At 36.8% G+C, this 20,356-nt stretch overlaps 2 protein-coding genes across 3 annotated transcripts in view; both read right to left on the minus strand.

Moving 5' to 3' along the window:
- LOC113064476 (RAB6A-GEF complex partner protein 1-like) overlaps window positions 1-13,183 on the minus strand; it is a 33,425-nt gene extending 20,242 nt beyond the window's left edge. The window contains exons 1-2 of the mRNA XM_026235349.1: window positions 12,639-13,183; window positions 6,324-6,435 (exon numbers count right to left, since the gene is read on the minus strand). Coding sequence (XP_026091134.1) covers window positions 6,324-6,435; window positions 12,639-12,779 — 253 coding nt within the window. The 5' untranslated portion in view covers window positions 12,780-13,183. The remainder of the gene's footprint in view (window positions 1-6,323; window positions 6,436-12,638) is intronic.
- A 552-nt stretch (window positions 13,184-13,735) lies between these two features.
- On the minus strand, window positions 13,736-16,373 carry c21h18orf32 (chromosome 21 C18orf32 homolog). 2 transcript variants are annotated; one of them, XM_026235348.1, is made up of 4 exons: window positions 16,286-16,373; window positions 15,576-15,734; window positions 14,074-14,088; window positions 13,736-14,043 (listed from the first exon to the last, which is right to left on the minus strand). In XM_026235348.1, exons 2-4 carry the CDS (start codon window positions 15,720-15,722, stop codon window positions 13,984-13,986), a joined length of 222 nt encoding a protein of 73 aa, XP_026091133.1. In that variant the 5' UTR covers window positions 15,723-15,734; window positions 16,286-16,373; the 3' UTR covers window positions 13,736-13,983. The 2 variants fall into 2 exon arrangements, with proteins under 2 accessions (XP_026091133.1, XP_026091132.1); XM_026235347.1 differs by having other exon boundaries at window positions 13,736-14,088.
- Between the last annotated feature and the right edge of the window lie 3,983 nt (window positions 16,374-20,356).

Below are 20,356 nucleotides of genomic sequence, written 5' to 3' on the forward strand. Positions count from 1 at the left end.
CGAGACACTCTTCCTCCTGAATGCACTTTACTGTGTTCAGAACAGACGGAAGCAGTGAGAAAGAGGAAGTGATGCGTTCCCTAACAGATCATCATGTGGAAGATAAAAGTCCATCTCAGTTTCGAGATGTCTGATGGGTTTTGAATGGCTTCGTTCAGATGTTCGTTTCATGAACTGATTCACTGATGCAAAACAAGCATGCAGTGCAACACTGACTAGGTTTAGAACGAATCGTTTGACTCAATGGTTCTTTATAATGAATCTTAATAACTGACTGAATCGTTCAGATAACTAATTTCCTCAATGAATCATTCCAAATTAGGTCTACAATTATTTTTTAGAATAATTAAAGTAACAGTGTTTGTAATTATTATTATTAAATAATAATACCTGAAATAAAGAAAATATAATTAGCGGAATATTCTAAAGAACAACCTGATGAGAAAAAAAAAACTAAAAAACTAAATGGAAGTGAGAAAAGTTGCCTTTTCAACCAACTGAATTAAGTTTAGGTTTAAGTAATTTTATTAATGAAAACTGAAAGTAAAATGAATTAAAAAACTATATAGAAATATATAAGCATATTTAAAATATTAAAATGACACTAGTACATAATACAACTGCTTTGCAATCAGTGGACTGAATCATTTTAACATCTTAAATCCCAAATTAATCAAATAAATGTGTTAATTATAATAACTTTTTTCAAATAATTTGAATTTACATTTAGTAATTTTTTATATAATTACAACACACAGTGTTATTAACTAAATGAAGTATTTTAAACACACTTGTTTAATTAAATAAAGCCAAAATGAAACAAATATTAGATGAAAATCTTAAACAAAAATTACAAATGTCCGCAGCTATAAGTTAAGCTGAGGTATGGAAATTACTTAATGAACTGAAACTAAAACTGAAAAAAAACAAAGTAAAACTTAAAACTATTTAGAATAATACAGTTAAAAAAAAAAAAAAAAAAAACTTTGATGCACCAGAAAACTGATTCAGACCACACTGCTTCTGATTCTTACGTCACAGCATCAGTCAGGCTTTATTTGATTATTGATTTCCCAGCGGGAGCGGCGCTCGTTCATCGATCCCCGTCCACACAAACACTTCCAGGAAACACCCTTCCTCCATCACACACCACTGCCCTGACCACACACACACACACGCACACACACGCACACACACACACACACCAACAATCAATGCGCTCTGTCGTAATGACACCTGTTGATGATCAGAGAAAGCTGCCATCAGGCAAACAGTAATAATAATAATAATAGACATAACAGACTAGTTCTAATGGTTATTATTATTATTATTAACTAAAACTAAAATGAATGATGATAAAAAAAATTATTCTTGTTAGCAGAAAAAATCGTAACTGGAAAAAAAAAAACTACTTTATTTTACTTTTTTATTTTATTATGAGCTTTATTTTGATTTTTTTAAATTATTATTCAACTAGCTGCCAAGGCAACATCTCATTTTCACTTACTTTCATTTGAAACCGTAAAACTATAACAAAAAAGAAAAACTGAATTAAATTGAAATCTATTTATTTTAAATATACATATTTTTTAATACTAAAAATTAAGTGAAAATACAAAAACTATACTTTATCACTGAAAGTAATAACACTGGTTCGTACTTTAGACCTGTGTGGACTAGTTGTGGATCACATGACTGTAGCTCAGTAACCTGTAATAGCATTATCAATCACATGAATGCAAAACAGGGAAACATTTAAAAGCTTCTTTAATTTCACACATCCCATATTGACTTGGACACTGACATGCTGACAACTTCTCTGAACAAGCGTAGCTGCTGTTCAGTGTGTTCAGAGAGATGATCATCAGATCTGCGTGTCTGAACCTGTGAACGGCTGCAAACTGCTCTGAGATCAGCCTCAACTCTAAACACACACCCATCAGCAGCAGCCAGACAAATACAGGACCAACTATCTTATCAAACAGAACACAACAACAGCCAAACGCAAAAAATAAAAAAAGGAAATATATGCTAATTATATGCTGTTATAAACAGCACGTCTTTAAAAAAAAAAAAAAAGTTAAAAAATTTTTTTTGCTACAAATCACAAGATATATTAGAAAATATGCTTCAATGAGAATTAAAAAATATATATATTTTAAAATATAATTCTCCAATTTTTATATGACATACATATATATATATATATATATATATATATATATATATATATATATATATATATACACACACACACATTTTAATGTCTATACTAGTGCTAGATGTTTGGCAATATTTTTATGCAAATTTTAAAAAATATACTTAAAAAGATGTTTGTTGTTTTGTTTTTCCCTCTGTGTAAAGGTCCCGTAAGAAGAGAGCTGCTTATGTAGGGAGGAGACATTGAGACAGCGGAGTAGGAGCCAAACGTGAGGCAGAAACTCACACAAAGCCTCTCGGAATGTCACTCCTTCCTGTTACTGCTGGTTGCTCGGCAGAGGCAGAATCCCAAGGAAGTGACTGAACAAACGGCAGCATTCCAGAACACAGCTGAAGAAAAGCTTCACGCAACGCTGGCCGAGGTTTCACAATGCATCCGTTTACACTGAACATGATTTCAAATGTCATCAGAAGATTAGAGAAACATTAGCTTTAGCTTTACATATCACCTTACACCAAACAAACAATATCAATAGAGCAATGTGTGACGAAACCATCCATATCAGTTCTTTATTTCACTGAAAAATAAAAATAAAAAATAAAATAAATAAAGCTATAAGTAATAAATCCAAAATTACATAAAAATAAAATCCAGAATAACATAAATAGTCTAAAATAAAAAAATAAATTTCGAATTAAAAAGTAAAATAAATCACAAATAAAATTTGTATTACAAAATAAAATTAAATAAATTAAATAAAATATTCAATATGAATCTAGAAAAAAATTAAAAATAAACCTAAAATGAAAATAAGTCAATAAAACAATATTTATTAAACCAACATAAATCTAGATTAAACATAGAATCTAAAACAAACCTATATATATAAAAAAGAATTGAACATTTTTAATAACCTATGGTGGGAGGGGGGGCTTGCATCATTGTAACAGGATTCTGATTCAGCGTTTAGTGAGATTAACCCTCTGTGAACAGGCTTTAACACAGCAGTGTCCAGTGTTTCTGTGTCCTGAGCTGGTTGTTTGCTGAAGGATGATTACAGGAGTGAACCGGATCAGATCCGTTATATACACACAGGATCGTTTAAGCATCATATGAATTCTAATCAGTCTTCAGTCACCCGTCATGTAAGGAGAAATGCATTGAAATAATTCACTCCAGCGTACAGCTCTCGAACACCGAGCAATTTTACACCGTGTCAGTCATGCTTCCTTTAGATAAGAGAAAAGAAGTCACTGTTTGACAACTCAAAAGAGTCTTCGATCCATACATCAATGCATGAGTGACAACCTTGAGAACAGACTGCGGTTGCATTTCTTACAACCCCGATTTTATTTTATTTATTTTTTTTTAAATGCACCATCATGTTTAAATGATCATAAGTGTTTGTGGTTTTTAGGAAGGCACCAGGTTCAGCGATCTGCACATTTACATAAAGACAGGAGTATAAAAGCTTCAAAACGCAGTGAAAAGGCTCAAGTCAGCGATTCTCCGGCTGTTGATGTGGTGAGAATGAACCAGCTCAGATTTGAGCAGCACACTAGCGGTAGATTTACATTCGTCATCAAACCGCTGCATGATTTGACTTCCTCTGTGAACTCAGAGCTGCTGATGTGTAACGAGGCCGTTTGGAGTCGAAAACACTGGAGACAAACGCATCACGAGTTTTACATTCCAACTGTTGCACTGTTTAATGTCAGACTCGTTTCACAATCAAGTGCATGTGTTTCAGTCCCAGAAGTAACTCCACAGCAAAAGCGGAGAAAGCTCAGACGGCAGAAACACAGGTTTGATTTCAGCGTGTCGTTAGGTGACACATACAGCTCAGACACAGACCAGACTCGACTCGACAGCAGATGAAGTCGCTGCAGGAAGTGAGAAAGCCATGGATTACTTTCAGCTCCATCTGCAGGTTTGATCACTCGAAGCTCTGTTTCTGGGAAGTTTTAAAGTTTGCTGAAGCTCCAGCCAATCACTGAACTCCAGGGAATGTCTTGGATGCAGCGATGCCAAAAACGGCCTGCCAATATTACCCATGATGCTCCACTGATTAGCTGCGAGCTGTGTCGGAGAATCCGCTGGTATCTGCCTTCGCTCTGTATACGTCTGAACTCCTCGTTCTGCTCAGAGATTTTTACGAGACAGCAGTGACCGATTAAAACACGAGAGTGAATCAGAGCAACAGATCAGCTCAGGACATGATTTTAGGAGCACAAAAATGTGTGCGTAATGTGACTTGATATGATTATATGTGACTCTGGAGCACAAAATCAGTCGGAAGTCTCTGTCGGAAGAACACATTCTTGACAGGATTCATAAAAAGGAATAACAGCTAATAAACCGAGATATCCCATGATCCTCTGGGCTCTTGTTTACAGTATAAACAGCAAAGAGAGTCACTGAGGGATATTCACGACCCTGGATAACAAAATCAGTGTTAAACCACTTAATTACAGGATTACAATTTCTTCTGAATTATAATTAGAAACACTATTATGCATAATGAATATTTAGATGTCTAGTCTGCCGTCGTGAGCGTGATTTATATCCGTGACATTTACAAGCAGCAGATCGGTGTTATTAATGTCAGCTTCATCAGTGGCTCGTGTAAATGAACCAAACACTGTCAGCTGACTAGTTAAACCTGCATGAAGCCAGTAACCGGGCATCATCTGTTATTTCCTGTTGAGCCCAACGATCGCTGTGAAGACGAGACACTGAATGTTGATTCAGACACAGAAGAGCAGCGCTGTGAAATGATGCCTGAGGTTTCGCTGTAATTCTGCACCGCTGTGACGTCCAGCAGTGGAAACACAGAGATCACATGACGGTTCTGACCGCATCTGATGGACAGAACCAGAGCCGTGTGAGCCGGACACACTACACCAATGGAAATACAGTCTCAGGACACACAGCTACTAAACAACAACAGCAGCGGAAATGTGCTGCTTATGGAGCAAGATGCTGAAAAAACTGAGACAGTGGAGAAAACCATCTATTTTACATGTATGTGTGTGCTAAAATATTTAAAAACAACGCAAAATAACTTAAGAAAAGGCTCCTTAAAGACCCAGTTATCTGTGTTTTTATTATACAAGAGGTGCAAAAACTAAATTAAATAAATGTAAAATAAAAGGAGATTAAAAAGAGAGGGTATTAAAAATAGAAACAGAATAACAGCTATTTAAAATCAGAATTACAACAAATAAAAATAAATACATTTAAGTAACTTTTAATAAAAATCGATACTGAAATAATCAGTTTATTAAATAACAGACAAATTACAAAAGTAACATTTACATATAAATATTTTTTTTTAAATGGGAGGTATGTTTAAAAATAAATTATTTGGTTCTATATATGTATTTTTTTAATGTACAAAATAACAATGAAAATATAATAAATAAAATGTAAGCATACCAAGTACAAACTAATTTCTAGGTACCAAACTTCAGATGGTGGAAAGGGTTAATCAGCCAAATGTAGAAAGGTCTTCCAGATTTGAGAGGATGCTGTGATGGATCAATAAAAGCAAATCGAATCACAGTCCTATACTGTAACAGAAGAACGTGACTGACAGACGTGAGCCGTCTCTCCTCGTCTCTGTCTGTGTCTGTATTCACTCAGCAGAAGGACAGCGATTATCAGCCAAACAAAAGACCAAGCACAGCGCTCGTTCTCTTCACTATCTGCAGTTAGACACATTAACATTTCAACAATCGCCTCGTCTGTGAAGGACACTTGTGATTGGAGTAATTACACATAACTTCTAGAACAGACCCTTTACCCATAATGCCTGAAAATACTCGCTAGGGAGATTAATGCTATTGTGCTAGCATGGAGAACTTTCAGGAGACATTTGTGGCAGAAGAAACATGGCTACAATCAAGCAATCACGCTCCACACACAAGACTAGTGTAAATCTACGAATTCTGAAAGTCAGCTATACGAGACTTTTCTGAGGGACTAAATCAATCAGAACACCCTAGCAACTGCATAGCAATACGCTAAAGTCATTTGCATCACCTTATCAACTGCATAGCAACAGTTCGGCATCATGGGGCACCTGCTGATGACACAAGTTCTCGCTACATAACAGACAGATGGTTGACCTCCTCATAAACCGCGTGAGAGACTGTTTTACTCACCGTCACTGCGATCATGGAGTCGTCGGGCTTCCATTCCACCTGCTGATAGAAGCCGAACTGTGCGCTCGCTTTCCCAGACTCGATATAACTGACGATCAACACGCTGGGCTACAGACAGAGAGAAGGAAACAGAATGAGACACTCGTTTGAGTCGCTCATCTTCACTAGCTCAGACCTGAAGGATTGCTCAGATCATGCGTGTGTTTATGAAGTCATCTAATGCTCCATTTTCACCAGCTGAACAAAAGCCCAGACTTGCATATAATGCTTGCAACCCTTTAGTAACTGCATGGAAACAGACACAGAACACACTAGCAGCAGTACATCTAAAATATACAAATATAATTCATCAATTCATCATCTTATAAAGTACATAAAGTGAAACTGTCCTTAAAAGCAGAAGTGACAGAGAAGCAAACCTTTAGAGGAAGTAACTAAAAGCTGCAGTAAACACACATAATAAGTGCACGTCTAACTGCATTAAAGTCATTTTAGTTTAAATGTTCACTGCTCATGTATGAAATAATCGGTCACGCTGATGAATAACCCAAAATACTCCTGTAATAAAAATCAAAGTGTAATGATGTTCAGCGTGTGTTTGTCAGAAACACAGCACAATCTCGCTGTGAAATGAAGAGCAGCAGGGAAACACATCAGGAGAAACGAGAGACGGAGACGGATCTGCAGATGAGAACAGCACTTGGCCACAAAGAAAAACACCCAAAAATGGAAGCAAAGTGCTGGTTTCATTCAGCCAACGGGGAGCTGTAAAGCTTCACACACACACACACACACACACACACACACACACACACACGTGTAGAACTCATGAAAAACTAACATTAATGTCACAGAATCACACTGCATTTACCTTCAGTGTGTGTGTGTGTGTGTGTTTTCTTATTTATGCTAAGCTATTGAGTAAAACTGAAGTTAACTGACACCGAAAGTGGCACATTTAGCGGATGAATTTCAGCCCACATGACACCTGTGTCATCATATATCGCCTGACTAAATGAAGAAAGGAGAGCAGATCTGACAATGAAGAGAAACACCAGAAATCATGCATGTACATCTCATGCACAGACCTCATGTAAAGTTGACTACACTTGCTCTTCATACAGCAGATGAACTGAACTGAACAGACTCAACATTCAGTGGAGATCTGAATTCAGCACGCTCACACACAGAACATGTTATTTCCTGTCCTGATCTGCACAACATGCGTGTGAGAGCAGGACACAGGTGCACATAAATGACGCTTGTTCAATTGTCTGCACTATTTTAACCTGACTCAAGCACACTAAAAAAAGTAGGGATGCACGATAATATCGGCACAATATCGGTATCGGCCGATAAAAGCTTAAAATGACCATTATCGGTATCGGCCGATATGAATATTTCTGCCGATGAGCCAAACCGATATTCTCCAAGTGAAATAATTGACCTGTTTTTCAGATGTGAATGTCTGTCTACATTTGTAAAATAATAAATTTATGGTAGAATCAGTACAGAAGAGATACATGGATTTCTCTTCAGTAAAATTAAAGTTTAAATATATCAGTATATATTTGTATATATATCGATATCGGTATCGGCATCGGCCAAAATTATTTTGAAAATATCGGCATATCGAATATCGGCCAAAATCCAATATCGTGCATCCCTAAAAAAAAGTCATCAAGTTTTACCCTATCTTCCCCAGCTGATTAATCACAGCACATGTTTTCTGAAGCATGTTATGTTTAAATATACCAATGAATCATTATCTAATTAAATGTGCGGTAATTTGCATACACTTTCAAAACCGAATCACTCAATAAATCAGAAAACACATGTTTTTAGGAAAATCATATAAACTAGTGTGAATGAGGCTGCACTTAATTTAACAGTCCTGTTCTTCATGTACATACTATGCACTTATAGTAACTACAATAACTATGTAATAACTACTAACCCTGAACCTACCCTTAATACTTTTTCTCAGATATATTTCCTCGAAGCATTCCTTACTTACTATAAAATAAAGTCAGAAGAACACAGACTGCAAGAGAACAGGTCTGACAAAAACACCTTTACTCATGTGCAAACAAGTTCCCTTCACAAAAACATATCTGAAGGGGTAAATGTTGAGCTGATTGTGATGAGAGGGAACGAGTGGATCGAGACACAGCCCTGATGATCTCGAACCCCAATTACCTGATAGTTTAGATCCATCCAGAAACTCAAAGTGAGAATAAAAGAAAAAAAATCACTTGAAAAAATAATAATAATGACTGTTTCCAAACAGGTTTCTCAAACACACGGTCTGTCATTGGTTAGTCAAACAGATAGTCCTGCCCCAAACTCACATGATTGGTTGAGTCATAAGTTGACGTGTGGCTGCTCAAACTGTTTAATTTAACAGATACACAGCAAACTATCACACACAGTAATATATGTTGGTTATTGTTCACCTATGGTCCTCATCTTAGTTTCCCCACACAGAACAGATGATGTATGATCTCACAGTGTTACACACACACACACACACACACTGAGGATTTATTTCACCAGTGCTGTTGTGTAATAAGAGTGATTCTCCTCAGTCAGAGTTGATATCAGCTACTACCTCATTTACAGACGCGTGTAGAATGATTCTAAATATATGAACAATTCCTATTAAAGATTTATAAACTGTCTATATGCACAAAGACATCTTCCTAAATGCACTTCTCTTTATAAATCAGTTGATCTTAAATTCATGTGCATCAAGGGCCTAAACATCCTGTTACAGAGGTATTAATATGATCTGATTTTAATCATTGTGTTTGGTTTCCACACAAGAATGAAAGTCTTTCAGGTTTGGAATGAGATAAAGAGAGCAAACGAAAGAATGATCTTCTTCAGCTGAACGATGATCCCGATGCTGTTAGTGATCAGTAAAATCTGTAGGGTAAATAGATGTGATTGATGTTAAACATGCTGGTCTGTGATCTCACACTGACAGGAAGCTCAGCAGCCCTGAGTGTGTGTGTGTGTGTGTGTGTGTGTGCATATGCAAAGATGTATCAAGACCGGGAGCTTTGATATGCATGACCTCAGCACTACTGACAAAGAGTATGTGTGTGTGTGTGTGTGTTATAAAAGGAACTCTTCCTCTCCAGCTGTGTAACTCCACCTTCACTCTCACACACACACACACACACACACACACACACACACACCAGACACATTCCTTTCTTTTCCCCTGAATCATCTCAGACACTCTACATACGGACTTATCACATCCGACTCTGCTAATACAGTCAAAAACTTTATTTACATATAAACAGTTGGTTATGTCCAAAATTAAAGTAAACCGTTGAGCTCTTAAAGTGACAGCAGTCTAATAGTATTAACATGCTGCTGCTTGTCCTTAGAGGGACAGTTCACCTAAAAAAAAAAATTATTCTGTCATTATTTACTCACTCTAATCTAGTCCCAAACCTGCATTCATTTCTTTCTTTTGCCGGACACAAAAGACGAAATTTGGAACATGGGAAACCAAACATTTGCTATCTTTGAGAAAAATGAAAACTATATATGTGGACATCACTGGGGACCAGCAACTGTTTGGTTGCCACATTCTTTAAAATAACTTTTGAGTTCAACAGAAGAAAGAAACTCATTCAGGTTAAAAACAACCTGAGAGAAAGATTAAATGATTACAATTTTCATTTTTGGGCGAACTGTCCATGTATCTGTTAAAAAAACATCAAAACAGAAAAACAATCACTCACTGCTCTTGACTGAAGACCTGGAGGTTTTTTTCCAGACAGTCTTACTATATACAGGCGGCAAAGAGTCTGACCTCACAAAGGATTATCAGTCAGAATCTGTCTCTCCACGAATGTACAGAAGTGTTTTTATCAGCTGTTTGGACTCTCATTCTGACGGCACCCATTCACTGCAGAGCATCCATTGCTGAGCTAGTGATGCAATGCTGCATTTCTCCAAAAGAAACAAACTCATCTTAAACCTGGATGGCCTGGAGGATTTTCAGCAATTAATTGTTCCTTAATATCAATTACTTGTTTCATTATGTGGAGTTTATGTATCTTATTATGCAGATATATTTTTTTTAATTTGTGTCCACTGTTACATGACCTTTTTTCTTATTCATCAAGTGCATTCATTGTTTTTATTGTTCATCCCGTCATATTTTCATACAATGCTCATTGTTTGCTGTTCATTTCCTGAGAAAATCAGTTTTACTATGAACACTCAGTACATTCGTGGAGAGACAGATTTTGACTGATAATCTTTTGTGAGGTCAGACTCTTTGCCGCCTGCATATAGTAAGACTGTCTGGGAAAAAACCTGGGGAAAAAGTGATTTCTTTTCTGTTTTGATGTTTTATTAACATTTAAAGGGCCAGTTCACCCAAAAAATGAAAATTCTGTCATCATTTACTCACTCTCAAGTCGTCTAAACCTAAATTAGTTTCTTAGTTCTGATGAAAGCAAAATGTATTTTAAAGAATGTGGGTAAACCAATGACGTCCATAGTATATATTTTTTTATGGTTATCAAAGTCAATGGGGACCAGCAACTGTTCAGTTAACCACATTCTTAATTTCGACTTTTGTGTTCAGCAAAGGGACAACATGAGAGCAAGTAAATAATGACAATCTACACTTCTGGGAGAATTGTCCATTTAATGACATGTTTAGTGCTATTAGACTCCTGTCACTTTAAGAGCTTATTTATTCATTTTGCATGAGCTGACGATGAATACATTTTCAGCAAATTAGGACATCAATTGTCATTAAACTCAAACTGAAATTTCATTTAAAAGCAGATGTGGTCAGAGGTTTAAATATAACAGTTTAACTTATGACACGTGCCGTCTGTGATGTCAGAGACCACAGTTCACACTCCTTCACAACACTGCAGTTTCACTCTACAAGTGCAAACGTGAGCACATTTCATAATCATGAAAGCATCTTATTCTGATGATCTTGTTTCCTGAGTCTGCTGACACTTCATTACACAAACCCTCAAATGTTCAAGTCAAGACGAGGTAAACTGAGCCTGAAAACTGTGCTGTGAATTTCTGCACTTTGACCAACTGAGCAACAACATCCAAACCTGCTGAAGTCTGAAGCGACAGCAGTCAATAACACACATCACACACACTCAGAAACCAGCACTTTAACCTCCACTAGTCTAGATAGACTTGACAGATGTGGCTCATTAATAAACCTTCTCAGATTCAAAGCTTGAGTTCATCAGACCTGATCTCACATCATTCATTATTCAAACATGAACTCAGAGCTCGGATCATGAGGCTGTTTGCCTGCCTGTTTTAATCCAGACAAAATAATATTCTCATGAGGTTTGAGTCGATCTGTAACACCACAGACGTGTAACCACTAAACCACAGGACCCCACATTAGACCCCCTAAATGCTGATATCAAGACGATATCTTGTTCAATGTTCACTGGAATGAATGCATCATGGAATAAAATCCAAACTGTTTGCATAACCAGTTTATGTTTTGCTGAAACGGATCCACGTGAATCTCTTTGTTTTGGGATTTGAACAAACAGACAGAAAGCAGAACTGATACTTTAACCACTAAACGACAGCAGTCCATCTGTGAGCAATTCTGTTAATATAGCCAATCGAAAACTAATGGGATTCAAACCTACAGCCACTGAGTTATCATTTTTAACCACAAACTCAAAAAACTCTGAGCAAGTGTTTAACTAGATCAATCAATGTAGAAAGTTGACAACTTAGACTTCAATCACTAAACCACTAGATAATGTTAGTTAACAGTGTAGGATTAACTGCATTTAAACCCCTAAACCATTGCTTTAAAGTCATTTTAGGTGTCTAACTCGGCTAAACCTGGTTTCTATTGAACCTTTGGTTCACCAAACCTGACCATTTCTCACTTAAGAAATTAAAACTGCAAGACCAAGGCTCTGAAAGTGATTAACTAGATTAACCAAGTGTTAAAAGTTAACAGGCCTTAGTCTTTAACTAATAAACCTTTTGATAATCCCACTAAAATACCTAACTTCTGCATTTAAACCATAACCAGTTGGCTTAATAAAATCGATTAGTTTCTTAAGTTAAAACCTTTGGGTCACCAACCCAGATCTTTCACCCCTAAACCACAGCACCCATCATTTCTGTCCCTTAAACCTCCATCTTTCACCACTAAGCCACATCAGCTCACCTTTAAAGACTCAATGGGCTGATCTGGAGGAAGTCTGAAGCAGGGATTCGAACCCACAAGCTACCGACGCACGCCATCCAGCATTGAAACATTTTCTTACCCTGCTGAACCAGATGCTGATCTGGGTCTCGGACAGCACCGCCAGGTAGAAGCGTTGCGCGCTGGGCTCGATCAGGAAGGGCCGCTCGCTGCTCCGGAGCGGGCAGAGGAGCCTCCGCGGCCAGCCGCTCAGAAAATACATCACGATCCGGTTCCGACCCGAATCACTGCGACACCGGGGCGGACAGACTCCCTTCAGCGGCCTCCATGCACCGAACCAACCCACAGCTCGACACCGACTCGGGTTGTATTCAGTCCGGGATCATATCAGCGGTATCCGGCGTCGGTTCTGACGATCTGAGTCCAAAATCCGCTTTATTTGCTGCGGCAAGCGAGAAGAGAAGCCGTGTAACGGATCCGCGGAAGCAGAACCGGGTCTCGGGGGTTCGCGGCTCTCACTGCGCCACTGGACCGCTGGACTCTGGAATCCAAAGGGAAGTTTTGGTACCGAATTTATCCCGTGAATCCTCCACCGTCGCCATCTTTAGTCTCTTATTATTTATCACGATCTGTTCGCTCGCTGCTTCGAAACGCGTTTATCCGCGCAGTCATGTCCGTTGCCGCCTAAAGGGGGCGCGCTGTGGCCCACAATGCATTGCGGTTAACTGAAAACTGATTTCAAATTTAGGACTTTGGCGCCTCCTGCCGGTGAAAGTGATTAACGCGCCAAAGCCAAAATTACATTCCCTATCCGCAATCATTATTGACCCTCAAATAAATCAATAAAATAACTAGAATTAAAAAATATATAGAATATATATTCTAATTATTAGTCCAAATGTATTAAAAAAATATATATAATTTTTTACAAAATATTTAAACGTATTTTTAAATAAAAACAAATACATAACACATTATAAATATAAAAACTGCCATTCATTTCTTTCTTTAGATGAATTTAACTGTATTTAAAAATGTATATTATTCTTAAACATGGCCTAGGTACAAGCCATTTTACTAGGTAAAGTACTATGATTTAACTTTTGTGTTTGTATTATTTATTAATACATGTAATCATAACTGGAGCGACCTTATTTTATTTCATTATTTTAGTTATTATAAAGATCCACCATTGAAAGCATCATCACAAGCCACAAATAAATTATTTCAATGTTTATTTTAAATTAAGCATCATAAGTCATAGACAGAATCTGCAGTTGATCTGAGTGGAAGGTAGAATCAGTAAATGATCATGGAATGATAAAAACAAAATCTACAGATAACTGTCTTCATTTTTATTAAACGTTATTAAAGTATTTTGTGTAAGCAATGTGACAGGATCATATATTAGTTTATATCTACATTCTAAAATATAATCAGTGATGACTGTAGAGCCGTGAGATCTGTCAGTCGGCTTTTTTATCAGTCGTCGTCTTCGGTCCGTTTGCCGTGGCTCCGTTTGCCGTGGCTCCGTTTGCCGTGGCTCCGTTTGCCGTTCCATTACATTCAGTCTGAGGAAGACAACGAAGAAGAGAATGAAGAACTGTGAATGTAAACGCTCATCTAAACACTACTGGAAAACAAACACTCTTCCTTTTGTGCTTCAGGGGAAACCTTTTATTAACATGACCATAAATAACAAGAGAAGTTTCATTTTTGGGTGAATTATTCTGTGAATACTCTGTGGAAATGACTGTAATAATGTTTGTATTAGTAATGCTTATATGATATAAATATTATCATATAGTACTATACACATATATATATATATATATTTGGGACCAGAATGATTTTTAATGTTTTCACAGGAGTTTCTTCTCCAGGACAAAAATTTATATTTTTGAAATATTATTATGATGTAAAATAGTATTTTTCTGTTTTAATACATCATATTTTTCGGACTATAAGTCTCATCAGTCCAAAAATACGTCATGACGAGGAATAAAAACATATATAAGTCGCACTGGACTATAAGTCGCATTTATTTAGAAGCAAGAACCAAGAGAAAACATTACCGTCTCCAGCCGCCAGAAGGCGCTCTATGTCTTCAGTGTAGACTACAGGAGAACTGAGCAGCAAAGAGCGCCCTCTCACGGCTGGAGACGGTAATGATTTCTCTTGGTTCATGTCAAATTAATTTTGATAAATAAGTCGCACCTAACTATAACTATAAAAAAACTGCCAATAGTCCAGAAAATACGGGTAAATTAAAATATAATTAATTTCTGTGATGTTCAGCTGTATTTTCAGCATCATTCCTCCAGTTTTCAGTGTCACATGATCTTCAGAAATCAGAATAATATGCTGATTTATTATCAGTTTGGAAACTGTGATAATTTTTTCAGGATTCTTTGATGAATAAAAAGTTAAAAAGAAAAACATTTGTTTATAATATAAATCTTTTCTAACAATATACAAGTACAAAAGTTTGAAGTCAGTACATTTTTATTTATTTTTTTGAAAGAAATTAAAAATTTTATTTACCAAGGATGTGTTAAATTGTTAAGAAGTGATAGCAAAGATTTATATTGTTAGGAAAGATTTACATTTTTAATAAATGCTGTTCTTTTTAACTTTTTATTCATCAAATAATCCTGTAAAAACTATCACAGTTTCCAAAAATATATATGTCAGCACAACATTGATAAGTCTAATAATAAATCATCATATTATTATCATGTGACACTGAACACTGGAGTAATTATGCTGAAAATACAGCTGTGCATCACAGAAATAAATTACAGTTTAAACGATATTAAAATGGAAAGCACTATTTTATATTGTAATAATAACATTTTGTAATATTACTGTTTTCTTCTGTATTTTTGATTGAATAAATGCAGCCTTGAGACTTTTTAAAAAACATTACAAGTCTCACTGACCCCAAGCTTCTGACCAAAAGTATATAAGTATATATGTGTGTGTGTGTGTGTGTGTGTGTATGTTAGTGTGGGTTTATGTGTGTGTGTGGGTGTATGTGTGCTGAATGCTGATTTACAATGCTGTGTTTCTGAGTCTCCTGCACGGCTTCTTTCCTCCAGAAGCGGTTGATGAAGGGAGAGATGAACGGATAGATGATGGGCTCCAGGAAGCGCTTATAAACCCACAGCAGCACAGGGATGACGATGCAGGGAATGCAAACCATATCTCCAGATGACTGAAGACAAACACAGCATCAGATCTATTCACATCTCAACATCAATCTTTCAAAGGAGCTTTGATAAACCACTCGATCTATTATTCCACAGACAGACGTTTATGATTCAATTATTCACATGTAATACAAAGTACTGTGCTAGTACCATCTCAGCTGATGGTGCCAGGATGTGTATATAAATATAAATATATTATAAACAGATTTAAATTGTTCTATAGCTTTCCATTCAGCCATATTTTTTCAGTATACATTCATTACAAAGTCGTCATCTTTAGCTGATCTGGACAGATACGTAATCAGAACATATAAAGTCCGATTTACACATTAGTTTCTCAATATTTACATTTATTTTAATCATCATAACGTTTACGAACGATCAACTCTGTCTGATCGCTGCTGTCTTCCTGTTTACAATCATGAATCTGATCAATAAACAACCACACACACTTCACACAACTCATGATTATGTTCTTATCACATATATGACATTAGAAGATCATATATTCTATTGAAAACTTGGCTAGAATGCAGTTAATGTGTGTAAAACTAACCTTGTTCTGCGCGAGCTGAAGCAATATCTTGTAACGATGAGTAACGCTGAGCTTGTTGTGACGTCAGAGTGACGCCACCGCTGCTATTGATGTTATCGCCACCCAGCGGCGCGGAGGAGCAGGGACACGCACTCAACAATTAAATTAAATTAAATTAAATTAAATTAAATTAAATTAAATTAAATTAAATTAAATTAAATTAAATTAAATTAAATTAAATTAAATTAAATTAAATATTTTGGGGGGAAAATTGCCCTAACAATTGTAGCTATATACAGTAATTACAAAGGCATCATATTTAGCTGATCTGACTACACAAAATCATTACACCATGTTACCAGTGATATCAAGCAATTTATTTTTAGTTCATTTGCATTTTAGTACATTTGCATTTATCACATTTAATATTTACGTTTATTACATAAAGGTGCATTTATTTACATTTACTTTGTATCCAAGTAGTTTATCAGTAAAATAAAATTGAAAAACAGTTTCAAGTGAACTGTAAAAAGTGGTAACCTGCAATTGTTTCCTTAAAGCACTATTTCTGTAACTGATTTAACCCACAAAATTATATAAATAAATAAATAACTGTATACATATATTTTTTTTTTGGTATAAATGAATTGAATGTAAATTAATTATTTCTGACTTGAATAAAACAAGTTAATCTATTTATTGCCATTTTTGGTTATTAAAGAAAACTATATCAGAAGCAGAGGAGTTATTTTTAATAATTATGATATGATAAAAAAAAAAGGAAAAAATAACAAATACAACACAAAAATGACCAAATATATGCCTTTCAGAGAGACTTTTTATTATATTTTCATATAAATCCATCAAAAAAGAAAATTCAGTTACATACAAAACTGTACAATTATTTGTGCAGTCTGAATCTTAAAATCCAAGAGCTGGACAGATGCAGAAGGCATTACATATAAGGACTGAAGCTTTGAAAATACTTCAGAAAAGATCCTAAAATATTAGTTCAGTAACAGTAAAAGAAGTGCACGCTCATTGCAATTGTCTGCTGTCTAATAATACTTACAGATTATCTTCATTTCAGAACAATTCTCATCTAAAATTATAGTCGTCTGCGTTCAGTGTTTGAGGATCAAAGATCACGTTTAGAGAAGTGTGTCAGGCTGTAATGACCGCAGACGTTAGATTACATATTCCACAACGTCAAATCAACAACTTTAACATTTTAAGCTTATGAATGTATCAGCTGTTCACTGAAATAAAACACGCTTCATGATGAAAGGCACAGCCGGTTCAGGTTTATATATCTATTATCAGCAAATACCATTTGTTTCAATCTCATGCATTTCATTGAAAATTACTTGTTCAACATCTAGTCATATTTATACATAGATGAACAGATTTATGCTGATTCTAAGCGGTTCTAATAAATGCATCTTGAAAACATAATACATCTAATAAATGCAAATTAGTATGAATGACAAATATGCAACACATTAAGTTTAATGTAGATGGAATTCAAATACATAAATCTTAAATTTAGGCCTGATTTCAGAAGAGTGATCAGCGGACAGCGAGGATTGCGGGCGTCATTTGGGTCCGAATTGAGTTTCTTAACATTCGATCTGTGATACTCTTTCAAAAAAAATCCCTGACAGCAGTTTTAATGTCGCTTAAGTGTATATGAAATGAAACAGATGCAGAGTGACCATGAAGTGAGAGTGAAAGCACCTGTGACACACACACACACACACAGCCGCTTAAGACTTGTCCACAGGCGTCATGCCAATATAAGTGCCATTTTTCTCATCTTGATCATTCACTTTGGCGCTGACAGGAGCGAATGATGTGTCTTTCTTTGCAGATGGCTGAAAAGAAGAACATATAAGATTAGAGATAAGAAAGACAAGATTGATTTAGGACGAGTTATACAAAATCAAATATTAGTTATAGTAATAGGAGTTACACAAACACATGCAAAACAATTCATTTATTTAAGAAGAGCATGTTTCAGTCCTTGAACTAGTTTGAAGCATCACATGATCAACCAGACTTGACTCAGTTCAAGCTGAAGTGACTTAAGCCTGTTTCATGTACTTCCATTAATAATGCACAGAGTATTTAAATTAATAATGCACAGAGTATTTACATTAATAGCATACGGAAATGCATGTATATTTTGAATCTGACCTATGATGGACTTAATTTTTATTATTATTATTGTTTTGTTTTATTCTTGTCACAGTTTACAGTTAAATTGCACTTTGCGATGCACTCATATCAGAAATAAATTAACTCCAATGCTAAATATTAAAAAGTTTACTGTAGGGGAACCAATATGCAACATACAGTATATTAATATATTACATTTACATTTATAAAATAGTTATATGAAGTAAAAACATCAGAAATGGGAACAATTTTATATATTAACATATACATCTAGCCCATGTTATATTACAGTTGCATATATTACAGTAGTTGAGCTTCATGTGCAAAACTCAAACTACAGTCTGCATTAGCAACAGTCACCTGAGCTAAACAGTTCACATCACCTGCAAAACTCATTGCAAGCAACACAACTCTTAACACACGGCTCAAAACAGGCTTAGTGCAGCCAAACACTACACACAACCCTCACTGAGAGAACACACACGTCACTCGGAACACACAGAGAGGAGAAACACTACACACAACCCTCACTAAGATGACACACACCGTCACTCGGAACACACCGAGAGGAGAAACACTACACACAACCCTCACTAAGATGACACACACCGTCACTCGGAACACACCGACAGGAGAAACACTACACACAACCCTCACTAAGATGACACACACCGTCACTCGGAACACACCGAGAGGAGAAACACTACACACAACCCTCACTAAGATGACACACACCATCACTCGGAACACACCGAGAGGAGAAACACTACACACGACCCTCACAAAGATGACACACACCGTCACTCGGAACACACCGAGAGGAGAAACACTACACACAACCCTCACTAAGATGACACACACCATCACTCGGAACACACCGAGAGGAGAAACACTACACACAACCCTCACTAAGATGACACACACCGTCACTCGGAACACACCGAGAGGAGAAACACTACACACAACCCTCACTAAGATGACACACACCATCACTCGGAACACACCGAGAGGAGAAACACTACACACGACCCTCACAAAGATGACACACACCGTCACTCGGAACACACTGAGAGGAGAAACACTACACACAACCCTCACTAAGATGACACACACCATCACTCGGAACACACCGAAAGGAGAAACACTACACACAACCCTCACTAAGATGACACACACCGTCACTCGGAACACACCGAGAGGAGAAACACTACACACAACCCTCACTAAGATGACACACACCATCACTCGGAACACACCGAGAGGAGAAACACTACACACGACCCTCACAAAGATGACACACACCGTCACTCGGAACACACTGAGAGGAGAAACACTACACACAACCCTCACAAAGATGACACACACCGTCACTCGGAACACACCGACAGGAGAAACACTACACACAACCCTCACTAAGATGACACACACCGTCACTCGGAACACACCGACAGGAGAAACACTACACACGACCCTCACTAAATGACACACACCGTCACTCGGAACACACTGAGAGGAGAAACACTACACACAACCCTCACAAAGATGACACACACCGTCACTCGGAACACCCGACAGGGAGAAACACTACACAACCCTCACAAGATGACACACACCGTCACTCGGAACACACCGAGAGGAGAAACACTACACACAACCCTCTACAAGATGACACACACCATCACTGGAACACACCGACAGGAGAAACACTACACACAACCCTCACTAAGATGACACACACCGTCACTCGAACACACCGACAGGAGAAACACTACACACACCTCACTAATGACACACCCGACTCGAACACACCGAAGGAGAAACACTACACACACCCTCACTAGATGACACACACCATCACTCGAACACACCGAGACGGAGAAACACTAACACACAACCCTCACTGAGATAACACAC

The sequence above is a fragment of the Carassius auratus genome, chromosome 46 (genome assembly GCF_003368295.1).
Source record: "Carassius auratus strain Wakin chromosome 46, ASM336829v1, whole genome shotgun sequence".
In the NCBI taxonomy this organism is placed as follows: Eukaryota; Metazoa; Chordata; class Actinopteri; order Cypriniformes; family Cyprinidae; genus Carassius; species Carassius auratus.

Excerpts from the sequence above, each read along its gene's own strand:
- c21h18orf32 (XM_026235347.1), bottom strand. The coding sequence starts at position 15,722 with ATGGTTTGCATTCCCTGCATCGTCATCCCTGTGCTGCTGTGGGTTTAT. Across the intron at positions 14,089-15,575 it reads AGACTCAGAAACACAGCATT|ACTGAATGTAATGGAACGGC; the intron begins GTAAATCAGCAT and ends TGTCTTCCTCAG.